This window comes from Prionailurus viverrinus, chromosome D3 (assembly GCF_022837055.1).
Source record: "Prionailurus viverrinus isolate Anna chromosome D3, UM_Priviv_1.0, whole genome shotgun sequence".
NCBI classification, from domain to species: Eukaryota; Metazoa; Chordata; class Mammalia; order Carnivora; family Felidae; genus Prionailurus; species Prionailurus viverrinus.
The window spans coordinates 30447744-30466138 of NC_062572.1; the positions used below are offsets into that span (position 1 = coordinate 30447744).

Here is an 18395-nt window from a genome sequence, read left to right on the forward strand (position 1 = left end):
CTTGGTGTGTAACTTCATTTATTCATATCATGTCTGGAAGAAAAAGTCAAACGACCAGTTACAAGGGTCCACTGTAGAGCAGGGTTTGCAGTTGTTCGCCAAGGCTCATCTTGTGCCAGGCCATTTCCTAGCTTGCCGGCAGCCTTGTGGATGGACTCCTCTTGCCTAAGGATGCCCACCTGGGACCAGGGCTCCCTGTCCAACTACGTGGCACCATCTGGGGCTCTTCAGCAAGGGCCAAGGAGTGGCAAGTGCCATTGCATGGGGACGCAACTGGAGGGAGGAGACAAGGGGGACGGTTTCCCCCCAACGTGGCTTCCTGGCAGCCAGGGCAGAAGGGTCCCTGGGGTTCTTGTTCCCAGAGAGGAGGCAGAAGTGCCTGTTGTATTAGAGTGGACTCACAAAGGGCCTTCTGTTGGGGGGGCAGGAAAGGACATGGTGCCCAATCCTTTAGCTTCCCAGCCTAGGCAGGAGCAAGGCGGCCTTGGGACTTCAGGATTTCTGCTGCAACCCCTCTCCCCTCCCCACCCCATATCCCTGGGTATCCCTAGATGTGGCTGGGAGTTGCTGACACGGATAGAAGACCGGATGGGATTGGCCAGTCTCAAGCACTTGGGCCACATGATCCATCCCCAGCTCAGGGACAGCTGAGGGCCGGAGTCCACCCGTGGGGCCTGTACCCATGAGGTGTAATAGGTAGCACTACTATGGTCTTAATGGCATGTCTATGACAAAGAATAAATACTTAGGGACAGATGAGGACCTGGGGGGGGGGGGGGGCACTTTCACTGACGTCTCCCTGGCACAACTGGGGACTCCTGATGTGCACACAGTGGAGTGGGATCCTGCAGCCCCTCTGGAAGCCAAGGCCCAGTTCGGCATCAGGGCCCTTCACAAAATTCGTCCTGAGTCAGATTTCATCTGCCTGTTACTATTGTCCACCCACAAGCTCTGGATGACAGTAGGGGCCCTTAGAGCAACCCCAGTGAAGGTGAGGGGGTACTATGTAGCCCACATCAGAAGGGTCTCGGGGCAATAGGATCCAGTGGCCAGACCCACAAGCCATACACAGTCCCTGCTGGATGGGCAGCCTCAAACCAGCTCCACAATGGGCTCTCCCCACTGCTGGGCCCTGGCTTCCCACCCACACCTCCAACTGAGGAGAGGGTGCCACCCAGGGGGTCTGTTTTAACATCACTCCCTGTGGGACTTGTCCTTAGCAGTGAAATGGGGCATCCAGAGCCCCCCATGTCCTCTTTCCCTCCGGAGACTCTGGGCACCCTGCCCCTCGGCTGGCAGGTCCAACCACTCCACCTGAGGCCTGAGCGTGGCCAGCATAGTCTGCAGTGGGCAGGGCAGGAACAGGCATGGTTATTCTCCTCAAGTGGGCCAGCACCACATGGGGCCTCATATGTCAGCTCCAAGCTCTGCGCACTGCTTGTCAGAGATGTGGGAGGCCAGGGAGTCTATGATGTCAAGAAGCAGCTGTTGGCTCAGCGAGCGCAGTGTGGGCAGCTTGGACACCTGCAGGAGGCAACCAAAAGGCCCAAACAGGATGGAACCGGATTCCCATGAGGGCCAGAGTGGGCTCCAGAGTCTTGCAGGAGCTCAACCAAGCCAGGGCACAGGCTGACTCCAAATGGCCAGTGGGTGGGTACTCTGCTTGGCTAACCCCAGGGACCACTGCTGCAGGAGATGAGCAGATTCCACGTACCCCCACCCCACACCTGGCCAAGGCTAACGCGGGCAGAAGTGGGTCCTAAAGATGGGTTGGCAGTGAGTGCTGGGCTGGGAGGGCCCTGACCTTGGTGAACTGGTGCACAATGATGTGCAGGCAGTGCCGCTTCATGTCCAGTGCTTGCGTCTTGTCAGCTGCCTCCAGGATCTGGAACAGCAGGTTCCTTGAGGTGCTGCCCCATCCCTCCCCCACCCGCCCAGGTTCAGGAAGGCCCATGAGCACCCGCCGAGCTACCTGCAGTACATTCTGTACTGTCACGTTCATCTCCAGGTTCTGCTTGCAGTACGCCTGCAGCCGGTTGTTGTAGAAACCGTAATAGTAGGGAGCCGCAAACAGGTAGCTGGGGGCTGGTTAAGGAGCTGCCAGCCAAAGGAGCTCGTCCTCCCGCCACCTGTGCATCTCCCCTGGGAGGGTGCAGCTGGAGCCCCGCGTGCACCAGGGGCAGAGGAAGCCTGAGACTGTGGCTGCCTCCTCCTGTGTGCTCAGAACAAGGAAACCGCCCCCCACCCCCACCCCAAGGGACCAGCACAAGGGCTCCAATCCAGGCAGGACACTGACTTGCTCTCTACACGGACTCTGAAGCCCTATTCAAGATCCAAAGAAAACCCAAAATCCTCTCCCAGGAAAATACCCATATGCAGAACTAACTGTGACTTCACAGAGCCCTGAAAGGCATCTTGCACCCATGTGCAGGCCCCCATGAAGTGACATGACCAGGAATCACTCCACGGTGATCTACTCACCTATAACACAGGACCACTTCCTCTGGGCAGTTGTGACAGTCAAGAACCCACCCATCCCTCCCGGCTGCCAACCTCTCTGTGCCTGCTGACCAACTGCTGGGAGAGCATTAGGTACCAGGAAATCCTCAGGAAATCGCTAGGCCAGAACCCACCCACGAGGCTCCAAAGCTGCCTAAGTTGGGGACTCGGGCCTCCAGAGGTGACCTGGGAGCACCCATGGCAGGGAGGATGCAGGGAGTCCTCGGGCGGCATGTTGACCTCGCCGTAGTAGATGTAGCGCAGCATGGACTCAAAGGCCTGCCTGCTGGGCACCATCTCCCCGATGGAGATGTTCACCTGCCCGTCCTCGGGCATGAAGGACCGGAACATGGCCTCAAAGTAGCTGCAGACAGAGGCATTCGAGTCCTGGCTCTCGGCAAACAGAAGCTGTGCCCAGGACTGCCCTGCCCTGCCCTGTAGCCACACCCCCACCCACCTGGAGCGAGCGGCCAGGATGGCCTTGTGGGCCGGTCTTGGGTGCCCATCCAGCAGCAGAGTGATGTCACAGAACTCTGCACCTGCCCCCTCCAGGTATGCCTTCATGTCCTGGATCAGAGATGTGCCTGGTAGGGAGGGCAGGGGTTGGTGTAGAGGGACCCCGAGCAGATGCCTCCTGCCCCTCTGCAGACTCAGCCATCGGATTTGGGCCTCAGGGCCCCAGGCACTGCTTCCTGGACATCTGCCCATGCTGCTGCCCTGAACAAACGTCTCCCAGGCCAGCAGGCTCACTCTGGCCCTTGAGGCACTAACAGGCCCTGTTACCTTCTCCCCTCAGCCCCAAACACGGCCCTTAGGCCTGCCCAACCCCCAGAGTCTGATCTCCCCAACTCAGCCCACTGAACCCTCCTCCCTACCCTTATGCTTAAGCCCCCTCTGGGTCTGGCAAGCACTGTGTCCCTCCTTGTGTCACCCAGGGCCAATGGCCAGATGCAGCACAGACCCCAGGGAGAGTCAGGGGATGAAGGAGATTGTGATGTCCCTTCCCGGACTAGGTGGGCACAGGGAGCTACCAGGAATGTCTAAAGTCTTTGGACTGAGCTTACCTCTTACCTCTCACTAGGCCCCAAAGGGTGGGCATGCCTAGAAAAGAAGCTTGCAACTAGTCACTGACCCTGAGCACACTGCTCGCAACAGAGCTGTCAAACCTGGTGTCAGTCAGGGCAGGTACCCTCACTAGAGAGGGACCCGTGCCCACCTCTGGAAACGGGCTCAGGAGATTCTCCACCCTCAGGCACACAGCTGTGGTAGGATGCCCCATAGGTCAGGGGCTCTTCCTTCCAATGAGCCTGACCTGCCTCCCTGTCTGCCCATGCAGGAGCCCCAGGAGTGCTCTGGGCACCCCCGGTACCCACACCCCACCCTGAGGGCCTGGCAGGTACTTCCATGGCTCCCAGGTCTCCACCCAGGATGAATACCATCCCGTTCTGCTGCCTCAGGGATGGGGACTGGATCCCTACCAATGTCCACGGGCTGCTCTGAGGGAGCACGGGGAGGTGGCTGCTGCTTCCGCCGCACAATCTCCACGATCAGTGGGGAAGAGAGGCGTTCAAACTCCTTCATCATGATCACCTGATTGAAGTGGGACTCCTTCACCACGAAGTTCAGGCAATGTTCCTGGGACACACAAGCCGGAGCAGGCAAGCAGGGTCAGGCCTTGGCCGATGGGGCAGCAGCCTGGGCAGGAGGACTTGGGCCGGGGCAGGGAACAGGGGGCTTGTGGCAGGGGTCAGCAGCCTGGGGTAGGGTTTGACAACGGGGTATGGGGGCCCTGTGGTGAGAGTTGGCAGCCTGGGGTGCGGGTTGGCAGCAGCAGGGCAGGGGCAGCAGCTTGCAGCGGGGGTCAGTAGCCTGGGGTTGGTGTTGGCAGCAGGGGACGGGGGCCTGTGGTAGGCGGGGTGGGCCATGCACACCGGCCCGCACCTTCAGCTGGCCCAGCTGCAGCCTGGTGGCACTCTCACACACAACCAGCACGTTCTGCAAGTCCACGGAGGCCTCGATGTACTGTCGGCACAGCTGCTCCAGGCGGCACAACTGGAAGCTCAGTGCCAACTTGTAGACATCCATGATGAGCAGCACATCCTCCACGTGGCCTGCATCCAAGAGCTCCCTGAACCTCAGAGTCATGGAGAGAGGGAGAAGGTGCGGGGCAGGGCGGAGGGGAGGACAGGGTCCAGGGCTTCTTTCAGAGGAGTGTGGGTCTGGGTCATCAGGCAACTCAACCACACCAGTGGACATGAGTGGTGGTGGCCGCCAGGCCTCAGTCTGTGCGCCTGTCCACCCTGTTCCCACCCCCAGCGCACCTTTCCGCGGGTACTTGATCTTGTCCGTGTACAGGAACTGCATGAGCACTTCAAAGGGCCGGGCCTCGGCCTCGCGGATGGCCACGTGCAGCAGGGGCGGCCGGGCCCCCCCCACAGCTGCACCAGGGTCCTCCCTGGAAGCGGGGGCTGCCTCCTCCTCCAGCTTCTATAGGGAGAGGAAGGGGAGCTCAGGGGCACCCCACAGATGCCACTGTCCTGGCAGGAGGGACTGGGCAGCACCTCACCTGGGCTAGCCGTTCCCGTGCCTGCATGATCTTCCTGCGGAGCCAGCGGCTCCGAGCGGTGACAATGGCCACATGGCCCTGCACACACTCCTCCTTCTGGAGCAAGAATGACACCTTGGTGGGGAGCACAGAACCCTCATCCTGGCCGGGATGGAGGCCCAGACAGCCAGGTAAGGGCTCTAGGACTCCAGGCACAAGAGGTAGGCCAGCAGTGCCTCAGGGCACAGCCTCCACCCTGCAGTACAGGGGACAGGCTGGGCATAGGGAGGGCACCCACCTCGCCCAACACAAACTCCACGTCGCAGAACTGGCGGCTCTCCCACAGCCTCCCGTAGTCCTCATGCAGTGTGCACTTGGGGTAACAAGAGAACTGTGGGAGGAGACCCAGTGTTGCCCAGGGAAGCCAGCACTGGCCCAGGCTCTGCCCCCCTCTAAGCCACACTGCCCAGCCCAGCTCAGCCCAGCTCCCTCCACTGGCCCAAGCCTGCTCCCCGGCCTCCACTGGCTCCACTATGAGCCCCCAATGTTGCCCCACCCACCCCACCCTGCAGAGGTTCCTCAGACTGCCCTCGGCCTAGAGTTCCCCACCCTGTCTTCCAGACTCCTCGGGAAGGCTGCCATCCCACTAGACCCCTGGCTCTGTTCCCCTTGGACAAGTCCCACCCCTACCTACGGGGCCTCAGTTTCCATCATCTGGGACCCATCCACCCTGGCTGGCTCCCCTGCAGTCGGTCCATGAGCCCCACCTGGAACCTGTACATCTCCCCACTGCGGATGTTATTGTCCACGGTGCCCCCGAAGATGTACATGGCGTCCGAGATCACAGCAGCTGCGTGGAAGAGCCTTCCGCTTGGCAGCTGGGTGGAGGTGGGGAGGGGAGGAGATAAGTGACCCTAACAAGTACTTCTCTAAGCCTCAGTCTCCCTATCTGTGAGAGAGGCTGACCACAGGACTGGCATCAGGGAGTGATGGAGAGGAGCGAGGGCGCCAACCCTCACCTCTGAGGCCGGCGGGGCAGGCGGCTTGGCTGTGGTGGTGCCAAAGTCCAGGCCAAACACATCTCGGGACTTCTTGAAGCCACCCCGCTCCTCAGAGGCCAGGGCAGGCGCCTCCTCAGAAGCAGATGCTCGCTCTGGCACCTCAGCCCCACCGACCTGGAGGGGAGAGACATGCGGGCATGGGACCAGTCAGCAAGGGCCAGGCAAGGCACCACAGACCAGCCTCCTGCTGACCCTGTTCAAGAGTGAGAGCGCTCTGGGGACAGGTTTGGGAGGGGAAAGAGCCACAGGATGAGGGAGCTCGCAGCATGGCTGAGAAGGGGAGCCAGCAGCAGTCAGGGTGGACGTTCTGGGAGAACATCCTCAGCACCATGCAGATATGATGGGAAGTGAAATGTTAAAAGCCTGTATTGTAGGCTGCAAGATGGAGAACAAGGGCCCAGGGCCTAGGGTCTGGTCAAGGCAGGTGTCCAGGGATGAGGGCCTCAGTCATCCGGGCTTTGCTCCTGCTGGCCATCTAGAGCCCTCTGAGGCTGTGAGGAGCTGCAGGGTGGTGGGAGCAGGTAAATCAGGCCTCCCAGCCCTCAGGCCTGGGCAACCCTGGCCACCTGTGCCCGGAAGCACTCACCTCACTGTCTGAGCTGGGCTGGACAACCTCCCAGGTCTGGAAGTCCACATCATAGCAGTGCAGCTCATTGGGCAGTGTGTTGTCTGCTGCACCCCCAAACACGTAGAGGTGGCGGTCAAAGGCCACCATGGTGTGCCCATAGCGCCGCTGCGGGGGTGGTGGGGAGCCACGGAGTAGGTGCTCGGTGGGGATGCGTGTCCACCTAAGGGCACATGACAGTAAACTAGTGCCAGAGTGGGGGCTCCTGCTCCCCCACGGCCTCCACCTGGGTTCTGAGGCCTCCCCACAGCAGGCACCAGCTGGAAGTGCCCTGAAGCCCCTGGGGAGACCAGCCAGGTCAAGGGAGGGCACGCACTGCAGGGCATCCCCTTTTACTCTGGCACCAGCTCTGCCTAGGTCCACTCAGCCCACCATGGGGTCCTGCCCGAGTCCTTTTCTGTCTCCCAGCTATAAACCAGGCAGCAGTGGCAGGCAGGAGGGGTGGCCAGCCTCTGTATGGTGAGGCAATTCCACTCTCTGGGGGAATGGAGATATGTCCACCACTCCAACATGTGGGATGATCCCCCACAGCCAAGGCCTTGCTCCTGGGAGCCACCAGGACCCCACCTCCCAATGCTGCTCCTACATTCTCTACCCTCCCAGGAATCCCCAACAGCTTCCAACGTATCCTCTTTGGAACCCAAACAGATCCTGGCCAGGTGGGCCATGCCATCTGGCTCCATGCTGACCCCTGCACCTGGCACATGCTGGGCTTGACAGGTGCCCCTGCTGCGGGGAGGTTGTCCAGCATGCAGGAGACCTGCCTGGGCAAAGCCCATCTCCAGGTGGCAGGGGTCCTGAATGCCCATCTGGGAATGGGGTAGGGCAGAGGTGCTCTGTAAGGACCCCAGTGCTAAGTGCCTCACACCAGCAGCCCTCTGTGGCCCCATGGGGAATGGGCCCTATGTGATGCCCACACCACAGGATCTGCCCACCTATGCACAGCCTAAAGGCCAGGGTGTGTTCACTCTCACCTCTGTGTGTGTGGGAGCAAAGGGCACAGGCATGACACTGGGCAGGTGGCTGTCTGGGGGCTGGGAGCAGGCCAGCCCGAGGAAGGCAGCACCACACTGACTCCACCCCGTGGGACTCCTCTGCTGCCAGTGGCCCCCAGGATCTCCTAACACCCAGCCTGGGCTGGTGCTGGTGGCCATACCTCCCCTGGTTTTCTTCCTACCCCTGTCCACTCTGCCCCCAGCTGCAGCTCTGCCCCCCATCTCTGGCCTGGGTCCCCCACCCCACAGCCCTCTGCTCCCTCAATGCACCTTCCTCAGCCCCCACATCCCTGAACAGTCCTCAGGCCCTGTGTCTCCTCCAATACCTGTACCTCCTTGAGCACCCTTCCCAGATTAGCCACTTGTCCACCTATCCAGAGCCTGCATATCTGCCCTTCAACCCCTCCCCACATCTGAGCCTTCTTGGCCTCTACTTCCAAGGCCTCTCACCTCACCAGGTCTGTTCCTATTGGTGCTGAGCCCTCTTTGCTGCCCACTGCTGTAAGCACCAAGGCCAGTATGGAGAGGCAGGCTGGCTCAAGCCCAGCTGCCCTCATGAGAGCCACAGGAGAGCTGGGTGGGTGTCAGCGGGATTCCCTCTGCCTCAGATGCCTTGACCTTCCTCCTTCTGAATGGACAGTGCTGGGCTCCAGGGCAACTCCAAGTCCCCTCCTGAGCCTCCCTGGCTTACAGCAGAAGCTCCCTGTTCCCTCCCCTCCATTCACTCCCAGAGCCAAGACCCAGTCTGTGCCACCTCCAGAGCTCAGTCCCCATCACGAGGGCTGGTCAAGGACAGCATAGGCTGGACGCTCTCAGGGCCTGAGCACCCCTCCAGGTTTCTTCCATCGTATGAGATCTATTCCAGCCACATTTGTTACTGGTGACACTGACCAGGCCGTCTGCGGGGCAGGAGCCGTCCTTCACACTGGACAGAGAGAGAGGCCAGCTGAGCCCCATCTTGCTGAGCTGTAGCCACACACTAAGGAGCCTGCTTGCACAGTCTGTATGAAGGCACCTGCACCTCCTTGTTCTGGAAAGGTAACTTGCCCTGCTGTGTCGGAAACTCACAAGGACAGCTCCAGACACAGATGTGGGTGCCACCACCAGAACACTCACGTCTTGTCCTTGAATTCAAACTGGAAGAGGTTGTTGGTTATCTTGGCTCCGCTCTGCCCTGAGAACACAAACATCTTGTCCCGGCACACGGCCACTGGGAAGTTGCAGCAGGATGGCGGGATCTCACCGCTCTGCGCTACCTGGGGTAGGGAAGGCAGCTCAGCCCGAGCCCTCATGGGACCGGGTTCACAGGGTCGAGACTTACTTACACTGCTGAACTGGGACTACTTTCATTCTTGAAACTTCTGTGAATGAGGGTTCATAGATTAAGTTCTATGGAACAGCTTAAAGCCCCACCTCATCCACCTAAATGGGCCCAGTTTTTAACAACTGGGGCTAAAAATCATCACCATGGGGGAAAGAAACTCCAGGGGAAAGAATGGAGCAGATGGACAGATTGCCCAGAAACAGCAGGGAGCAGGACACCAGACAGCATGCTGAACTCGCTGTGTTCAAATGAGGGTGGATTCTGCCTAAGTGGCACCAGTCACCAGGACACGCTGCCATTTGAAGCACAGAGGATTTAGTCACTAGGTGAGTGCTGCTGGAATTGGGCAGGAAGTCAGCAGGGAGGGTGAGGCTGAGGACAGGCTAGGATTTGGCAAAGAGAACAAAGCAGCCCCTCCCCTGCCCCACCTCTGCCCCCCCATTGCCCCTCCCTTCCCTGCCGGCCCCACCCTGGCCCCCCAAGCCCCTGCCTTCCCTGCCTGCCCCAGGCCCCCAAACCCCTCACCTCCTCCCAGCATGTGAGCTCCCGGTCCTGGAGGCCAATGGTCCACATGTCATTCAACCTGCATTAGGACAGAGGGGTCAGGATCTGCACAGCTGGAGCTGGTGGCAGGGTGGGCCTGGCCGGGAGAGATGGCTCCAGGGAGGAAGCACACATCACGCAGGACTCTGATCAGGGGCCTATGGAGTAGCCATGAGGTGGGGGCTTCAGCGTCAGGGCCGGGGGGGATGCACTGAATCCCTGCTAGGTATCCCCCCAGCCCAGACAGGAACACATGGTCTTAAGCACAACGTCTAGCCAGTGTAGCAGGGTCAGTCCCACTCGGCAGACCCCCGGGGCCCAGAGAGGACAACACATGCAGAAACCACCACTAACATCGCATCCCTTGGAGCGTTTGTTTCAAAAAAAAATTTTTTTTTTTTTTTTTTTAGTGATTTCCATACCCAACCTGGGGCTCGAACTCACGACTCCAAGATTGAGACTCACATACTCTTCTAACTGAGCCAGCCAGGTGCCCCACCTCTTGGAGTTTCTATAATGCTGAAGTCTTGGGGAATGATCACATGCTACTTTTGTAATCAGAAAAATGCAGCACATCCTCAGATAGCTGCACAAAAATGGGCCAGGCTTGCCACCTCCTCAGTCGGGTTGGGCAAGAGCTCCACTCAGTTGCCCCTCACTTCCATCCTACCCATCTTCTTCCCCTCAGTCCTTTCTGTTTTCAGTTTATCTATTTTGAGAGGGCAAGAGCGCACATGCACACACATGTACGAGTGGGGGAGGAGCAGAGAAAAAGGGAGAGATGAACCCAAGTGGGCTCCGTACTGACAGTGAGATCATGATCTGAGCCAAAATCAAGTCAGATGCTTAACTGACTGAGCCACCCAGGCACCCCAGCCCCCCACCCCGTCCCTCCTGTCCACAACGCTACCCTCTTGAGAAACCCCCACCTGAGCCCTCCCATGCCAGGAAGGCCCGCTCTGGGCCTTGGTACACTTACAGGGCTGCTCAGGGGCCGGGTGCACGGGCTGGGAACCACCTACCTGGCATTGCCATCATAACCAGCAAAGATCCACAGCTTGTCACTGTATACCGTGGCGCCATGGGCAGACCTAGCGACCGGCAACCTGTAGTGTGATGAGGGAGGGTGTGAGGAGCAAGGCCGCCCAGCACAGACCTGAACCTCGTGGCCCTATAACACCAGCCGGGACCCCAGGGCCACTGTGCCTACATTTGCTGACACCGGGGCTCTGGGATGCCATCTGGGTGTCATAAGGCTGAGCTCATGAGGCAGGGCAGTGGGATAAGGAATTCAGATGCCCACAGGGTAAAGCCCTCTCCCAGCCACCACCAGAATATCAAAGGGGGATGCTTGCAAAACAGGAGAGACGCGCCCATCAGCAGTACATCAGGGTCCCTTCTGCTCTCTGAAAGGAGAGAATCTAAGAGCAGGGCAAGGGCCTCAAACAGGCACAGCTGGAAATGAGCAGAGCTCAGGCCTCTCTGAGTCTCAGGCTCTTCTTCTGTAATGCTATAGGGGCCACATCCCAGGCCGGCTGCCACCATGGACCCAATGCGGTAGCCACTCGATCAACCCTGAAAGGTTTCAGCAAAGTCTCTCACCGTCCTTCAATTTTCCACTCTGTCCACTGGCCAGTTGCAAACTTATATTCAAAGAGGTCGTTTTTATTCTTCAAGTTAGAATTGGAATAAATGTCCCCAGTGTAGCCCCCTGGGTAGAGAGAGGGAGAAACTGTCACACCCAAAGGCAGCATCTCAGAGTCTCTAAACCCCAGGAGATGGGGGCAGAATCTGGCCTCACTTAAGATGTATTCTGGGACTCCCTCCATAAACTTTGGGGAACACCTACTGTGTGCCTGACTGTGTTAGGCTCTGGGGACACATAAATGAGCAGAACCCTGTGCTCTGCTCCTGGTGGGGTGACAGAGGAGGGAGGAGAGCCACCTTCCAGCCCAGTCACAGAGGCAGACAATTCTAAACCTGGGAAATTGGGACAGTTAGGGAAAGGGGCACATAGGGCCACAGGGGCCCTTGAGAGGCCCCCAAACCAGTGCAGGAACTCAAGACTCAAGCAGAGAAAGACAAGGCATGGACAGAGAGAAGTTGGCCATGCACAGCATGTGAGCCCCAGGCCTGGGGCAGGACAAGGGTGCTGTGAGCCCAGAAGAGGGCACAGTGCCCAGGAGAGAAGAGGCAGCTCACCAAATACAAACATGCTGCTCCCGTAGACAACGGCTGAGTGGTGGTAGCGGGGGGCTGGTGGGGTGCCTGTGGTGAAGGCCCTGGTGGGGGGGAAACGGAGAGTGGGTGTCAGCAGGGGTCAGATGTGCAGTCCATGCCACACAGGGCAGCCCCTGCCACCTCCCTGATTCCTTTCGTTTTTGTGTTTTGTAGGTAATACCTATGTCATTATATAGAAACGTATAATAAAAGTTGCCGATAAGGAAAAAACACAAAACCAGAATTAAGACTTGTATATAATCCCTTTGCCAGAAACTACCCTTTATACCTTGAGGCCACCACCCTCCCACCCCGTCACCTTTCCTATTCATGTTTATGCCTCCGAGTAATTTATGAAAATGGAATCATGTGGTAGATATGTTGTAATATCTGCTTTTTCAGCTTAACAGTAAAATGTGACTAGGTCTTCCTGCCACTCTCCAATCAGCTATACTTGTGTTCTTACAGCTGCACTGTGTTCCACAGAGGTAGTCCATGCATTTTATTTATGGAATTAAAAACCCATTTATACTGCTTCCCTGGGGCTGCTCCTTTTCAGACTTTTATGCTTAAGCAATTATTAGTAAAGGACTGTAAAGTCTTTAGAGTGATTTTAAACATTAATCTGTAACTATTGGTTATATTATAAAACTAAGTGTGAGAGGAACAATAACAAATTTCTTTGGCAATATCAGCACTACCTAGGTCTCTTGGGCAGAGGGTGGGTGGCACACAATGATGCCACCCTGGTTTTCCAGGCTTGGCAGGTATGGGTCCTGGGCCTGGACATCCTCCTCCATCAAATGGGGGTGGTGAGACCCCCCCCCCTCCCCAGAGGACTGCTAGGGCCTGAGGGCTGCACACACAGCTCCTGCAGAGTGAGGCACCCAGGGGACTCAGAGGGTCTGTGCTCCTGCACGAGCAGATGGTAGAGCTCAGAATACCCAGTATCTTCTAATCCTGGGATCCCTTTCTCCCCCTCAGCTGTGAGCTTCCCCCTGGGTAGGGCTGGACTGGAGGAGATGGGCACAAATATGCAGTGCTCAGAGAGGGCAAATGTCTTGCCCAAGGCTGCAGAGGGGCGAGGGCCATCCATGGCAGGAAGCCAGAGCTCTCGTATTGCCCACTACCCATGTGGGGTCTCCGGGCAGAAGACGGGCCCCACAGTGTCAGTCCTGAAAAGACCCAGCAGCCGTTCCCCACCCCCACCCATGTTGGCTCCCAGGGCAGCCGCTAGCCCAGGAAACAGGCCCAGTGACTGAAGGGCTCTCTGGAGGCAGAATTTGAGGACCAGCAACCAGACCAAACAGATCCCCTTACCTAACAGGATTCAGAATAATCAATCCAAGTCGTGGACTAGAAAAGAAACCCGGGAGAGAGAGGGAAAGACTAAGGACCACAGCTGTCTCCTTGCAGTTTCTCCCTAGCTCTCCCCAGCATGACCCTACTGGCAATCAGGGCCCAGCATGGTGCTACGGACCTCTAGGGGAAAGAGGGGGACCTGGGGCCTGGAGACCACGTACCTACACCAGGAGCAATCCTTCACATCAAACCGCAGGAGATCGTTGAGCATGGTCTTCCTAAAAGACAGCCAGGGAGAAGTGGGGTCAGTCCTGGTCTGCTCTCCAGGACCCAGGAGATGGACATTGCGGCCCAGGGATGGGGGTGGGGACTGTTGTGGGGACCCAACCAGGGCTAGGGATTCCCTAGGGAATCCAGCTGATTCCCAAGGGACCAGAGTGATGACCACAAAGAAAGCTGGGGAGCTTTCCCTGCAGGTACCAGGCTGCCAGGGACCCGCCTGCCTGGGGTCAGGTCCAAAGTCTGATCCCAGCTACCCAGCAGCTGGCTTGAGGGTTCACACCTCACCCCAGGCTCTAGAACCCCTCCTCCCACTCCCATGTCTCAGCACCTCTTTCTTGGAGGCTGTGCCACCACAATGCAGAGCTTCCCAGGGGAGGCCCCTTTCCTCCTCTCTGATATTCCTTCCACCTCTTTATTGCAAAGCTAGTGTAACTACATTAAAGATGCACAATAAAATGGAAAACAAATCCACTGGCCACCCACTAAGACCTGCAAGTTACTGCCCAGCCTTTGTCAGTAAGAAGGAAGAAGGGAGTCAACCAATAGGAGCCCAGCACCCAGGCCTGTATGGGGCACCCCCTGCACCCTTCCCTCAATCTGCACCAGGGGGCTGCACACTCCACCTGTCTCTACAAAAGAGGAAGCAGCCTGGGAGATAAAGGGCCTGCCTGAGGCCATGCAGCCTGGAAGCCAGGAGCTGGGAAGCGGAGATGTGACTGTAATTTTTCCCCTCTCCCATTTGCCCCTCCTTGCCCTCTCTCTACCCCTCTCAGATTCTGCAGGAGGCTTTCTTTCTTTTTTTCTTTCTTTCTTTCCTTCTTTTTAAATTTTTAACGTTTATTCATTTTTGAGAGAGAGAGAGAGAGAGAAAGAGAGAGAGAGAGAGAGAGAGAGAGAGAGACAAAGTGTGAGTGGGGGAGGGGCAAAGAGAGCCAGAGACACAGAATTTGAAGCAGGCTCTAGGCTCCAAGCTGTCAGCACAGAGCCTGACATGAAGCTCGAACCCAAGAACTGTGAGATCATGACCTGAGCCGAAGTTGGACGCTTAACCAACTGAGCCACCCAAGTGCCCCTATTTCTTTCTTTTTTAAAAGTTTATTTTTATTTTTGAGAGAGAGAGCAAGCACAAGCAGAGCAAGTGGAAGAGGGCAGGGGGAGGGGCAGAGAGAGAGGGGACAGAGGATCCAAAGTGGGCTCTGTGCTGACAGCAGAGAGCCAGATGAGGGGCTTGAACTCACACACCGTGAGATCATGACCTGAGCCAAAGTTGCTTAAGGGACCAAGCCACCCAGGCAGTGCCATCTTTCTTTGTACTCAATCTTTACAAAGTTGCAACCAGAGTGAGACAAATCCTGTTTCTTAATGCCACATTATAGCAAAGATATTTCTGCTTATTGCTACACAGTTACCATTGCTACACAGCAGCCAACCCTACCTGCTATAGAACACTCCTGGGAATGTTCCCACCCACTGCCCTGGACTGGACATCAGGCCTTTTCTGGTTTGGGGGATTCTCATAAAGCCTGCAGTGAACACCTGTGAGCCTTTTCCTATTTCATCCTGTCATGTGACACACATTTACTGAATTGTTTGGGTGCTGGGTTCAGGTCTCTCCCCAGTGGAGGAGACAGGTAACAAACAAAAATAACTCTGAGGTAATCTATGTGGTCTGTACTCTTACCATGGAGCCAGTAAGAGGTGCAGAAGGGGACGGGAGGGCCACAGTCCAGTTGACCCAGGCAGTCAGGAAGGCCTCCCTCACAGTATGTTCGGAAGAGAGGCAGGAAGGGTTGGGAAGGAGGGAAGAGCCAGTACAAGGGCCTGAGCAGGAGGATGCTTCGTTCAATCAGAACACAGCAAGGCAGTGATGTAGCCCAGTGTAAAACAAAGGCAGAGGAGCAGGGCAGGCACAAGTGTATAGGGCCTCTCAGACTGCCAGGACAGTTTGGGCTTTTACTCAGAGAGAGGGGAGCCATCCCAGGATTATGTGCTCAGGAGGCACACACTGAGACTTGCATTTCAAATGGATCCCTCTGGCTGCTCATAGGGAAACAGGCTGTGGGGGAGACAGGCTAGAAGCCAGGGCCCCGCCCAAGGAAACCATTCTGCCTAGTCTGCAGGTATTCATGGGGTCCTTGTACCCTACTAGCTCCAGGTCAGCCCCCGCAGAGGGAGTCCTGAAGGACCAAGGCTGCAGAACCAACCAGAGGCCAGTCCTTCTGGGCTTCAGGCCAAGTCCTGTGGTTGAGAGGCAGGGACAAACTCATGGGCAGAATCGGTCATGTGCAAACACCGCACCTTCAGTACAGCAAAACCTGTCCTGAGTCTTTCACAGGTTTGTGCTCACTGACCCTCAGGAGCAGGGCATATGGCCACCCCATATACAAAGGAGGAGACCAGATTAGTGGTCTTAACAAACCTGCCTGAGCTCAAAGCCACAAAGCTCTAACTTGAACTGAGCCTGGTCTATCCGGGAGACCAAGCTTCAGCCCCACATCTAGCAGGTTCCCAAGCCTCCCAGACCCCTGGTGAGCATCCCTGGCCTTTCCTGATGACATAAATGAATTAATGGAGGAGGGATGCCCTGCCCAAACTCCAGGTCTGGTGCCACTCTGTACTCCCCCACCTCTGGGTCATTCATTGCCCAGGCGGATCCCTCCGATTGGAACCCTCTTCCTCTTTTCCCTGAGTCACTCCTACTTATCTTTCAGGTCATCAACCCCTCCAGATTGGGCTTCCCTGCCCAGATCAGAGCCCCTTTTCCTCTGCAAGCATGGCCTGCTATGCCCACACCCAGTACTTAACATGGCCCAGCCCATGATAAGAGCTAAAATAGCTCTTTCCCTCTGGGAATGGGTCTTAAGGAAACACCACCAGAAGAAAGCAGCTGCACAAACCAAAGGTTTACCTCAGCCATTATCTCTCACCAAAGGAGACCAACCACAACTTAACTGGGAACAGTTCATAGGATGGAGGTGTGCCCACGAACAAAAACATCAGGTCGGTGTCAGGAAAGTTGTTTCCCAGGAATTTATGGCAGGTGGGAAAACCTTTCCAAAAAGTGGAAAATATGAGAAATAAATAAAACTGTGTCCTCCAAACACTGCCATGTGAGCATGAGGATAAGGCCCAAAAAGGAGTTCAGTGAAGGGAAAAGTGCCTGGTGAGAGCGACTGCCAGGGTGGATGTGTTTCTTTCAAGGTTGTGTCCACCCAGAACAAAAGGAACATTTCTGTGTCCCAAGCATGTGCTATCCACTGAATGCTGTGCTGAGGACCTTGAGGCCAGGTAACCTCAAAGACGGAGAAAGTGAGACGGAGTGATTAGCTAACCCCGTCCGAACCACCATGTTTCTCCCTCCCTGGTCCAAACACCCTCATGTTCATACTCACTCACCCATTGTCTCCACCAAATACATAAATGGCATCTTTATAGGCCACCACTGTGTGCTTGCTGCGCCTGGAAAGAAAGAATGGGTGGGTGGCAGTGAGTCCAGGACCCTCCTGGGGGCACCCAAGGAATGAGACTAAGCACCCGGGCTGGTGCAGAAATTAGGTAACACCTCTCAACTTCCAAGATTGATAGAGATCCCTAAATTCCACCTGTACCCCAAGACCCTGTATATGGGAACCAAAGACATTGCCCTGGGACTCTCTGGACTCCGCACCCCACTGCAGAGCCCCCGGGACCCCAGCTCCAGACCCACAAACACAGCTTAACTCTAGTACCTGCCCCAGGCCACGCTGCTCCAGGACTCCCTCAGGACCCCCTCCCATGGCCTGGACATCATCCTGGACACCACCACTTCCTCCCCACCCCCCATCACCAGATCGCTCCTGGACACCACGCCCCGGCCTCGGTCCCTGGACCCCGCCCAAGACCTCCTCAGACACCCCCCTACTCCAAGACCCCTGAACTCCGCCGTACCGGGCCCCCACAAACTCGTCGCAGGGCGGGAGGCGCCGCCAACGATGCACTGTCTCGAAGGGCCCGAAGTTGAGTGTCAGGTACTCAACACTGTCCGAGCAGCTGTGGTCAAAGTCCACGCTCGGAGCTACCTTGGACCGTGCGCTGCCTGCCAGGGCCCCGGCTCCGATCGGGCCCCCCGAACCCCCCGGCCCAGCCATCCCGGGTCCACGCCGGCTCGGCCACTGGGTCCGCGGGACGTGAGGCCACCGCCCCGGGCGGGACTACGTTTCCCGGCGAGCACTGTGCCAACCGCACCACACTTCCGGCCGGCGCCGCACTCCCGCCTGCACGCGCTTCCCGGCCAGCTTAGCGCTCCTCCTGACTCCGCGGGCCAGCACAGCCTCCGGGAACCGGCCCTGCAGAGAGCGTGTAACCCCCTGGGAATCATTTACCACCAAGTACGCGCGCCCAGTTCCCCCTTCCAGTGAGGGCGGCGTCTAGTCCCCAGCCCTTTCTGGACTGCACTGCCCCGCCGCAGGCCCGACCCACACCGCCTGGAGATAGGCCACACTTCCCGGCATGCCCTGCTTGCGCGGGTCTCGGCCTTGATCGTCCGCCGCTCCCGGATCCCGGGTGGAGGGTTCCGGTCTCACAGCGGCCTAGGAGGGAGCACGACTATCTCCTTCCGTTTTGCTGTCTCATTTCTGGCCCCCGCGTCTCGTCCTCAACATTCCCCTTGGCTAGGAGGCAGAGTAGCACAGAGGCTCTAGATCCTCGTTCCTAGTTAATAGCAGAGCCTCATTTTCTTTACCTTCGAAATGGGGGTTCTTGAAGCTCTGGCTGCCATGAAAAGCATGGATTGTCTCAGGACCCAGCCCCTACAGCCCCAAGTAGGCACATGCCCCTAAACTGCCAAGTGCGAGCTGCCTCTGACCCCTGAAGAAGCACTTCCCATCTCAAACCTTTGGCATGTGCTGTCCCTTCTACCTGGAGTGCCATTCTTTGAAAATCCAGATCCAACACACTGGTTAGAGAAGCTTTTCCTAACCTTAGGGGTAGCATCAGTTGCTACCTCCTCTGAGTGCTCATA

The 18395-nt window shown here is 57.4% G+C and overlaps 1 protein-coding gene across 5 annotated transcripts in view; it reads right to left on the bottom strand.

Moving 5' to 3' along the window:
* The window catches only part of LZTR1 (leucine zipper like transcription regulator 1), a 20620-nt gene continuing 2225 nt past the window's right edge, over positions 1-18395 (bottom strand). Inside the window, exons 1-21 of one of the 5 annotated variants that reach the window (XM_047827017.1) lie at positions 17324-17662; positions 16793-16855; positions 13336-13392; positions 11795-11874; positions 11195-11303; positions 10615-10698; positions 9575-9632; positions 8842-8981; positions 6692-6893; positions 6064-6219; positions 5812-5922; positions 5343-5435; positions 5066-5161; positions 4821-4986; positions 4441-4610; positions 3978-4134; positions 2957-3083; positions 2714-2863; positions 1973-2078; positions 1805-1885; positions 1-1524 (exon numbers count right to left, since the gene is read on the bottom strand). In XM_047827017.1, the coding sequence (XP_047682973.1) occupies positions 1408-1524; positions 1805-1885; positions 1973-2078; positions 2714-2863; positions 2957-3083; positions 3978-4134; positions 4441-4610; positions 4821-4986; positions 5066-5161; positions 5343-5435; positions 5812-5922; positions 6064-6219; positions 6692-6893; positions 8842-8981; positions 9575-9632; positions 10615-10698; positions 11195-11303; positions 11795-11874; positions 13336-13392; positions 16793-16855; positions 17324-17523 (2523 nt within the window). In that variant the 5' untranslated portion in view covers positions 17524-17662 and the 3' untranslated portion in view covers positions 1-1407. Of the gene's footprint in view, positions 1525-1804; positions 1886-1972; positions 2079-2713; positions 2864-2956; positions 3084-3977; positions 4135-4440; positions 4987-5065; positions 5162-5342; positions 5436-5811; positions 5923-6063; positions 6220-6691; positions 6894-8841; positions 8982-9574; positions 9633-10614; positions 10699-11194; positions 11304-11794; positions 11875-13335; positions 13393-16792; positions 16856-17323; positions 17667-18395 lie in introns of those variants that run through there. The other 4 variants (XM_047827015.1, XM_047827014.1, XM_047827018.1 and 1 more) reach the window with 4 other exon arrangements.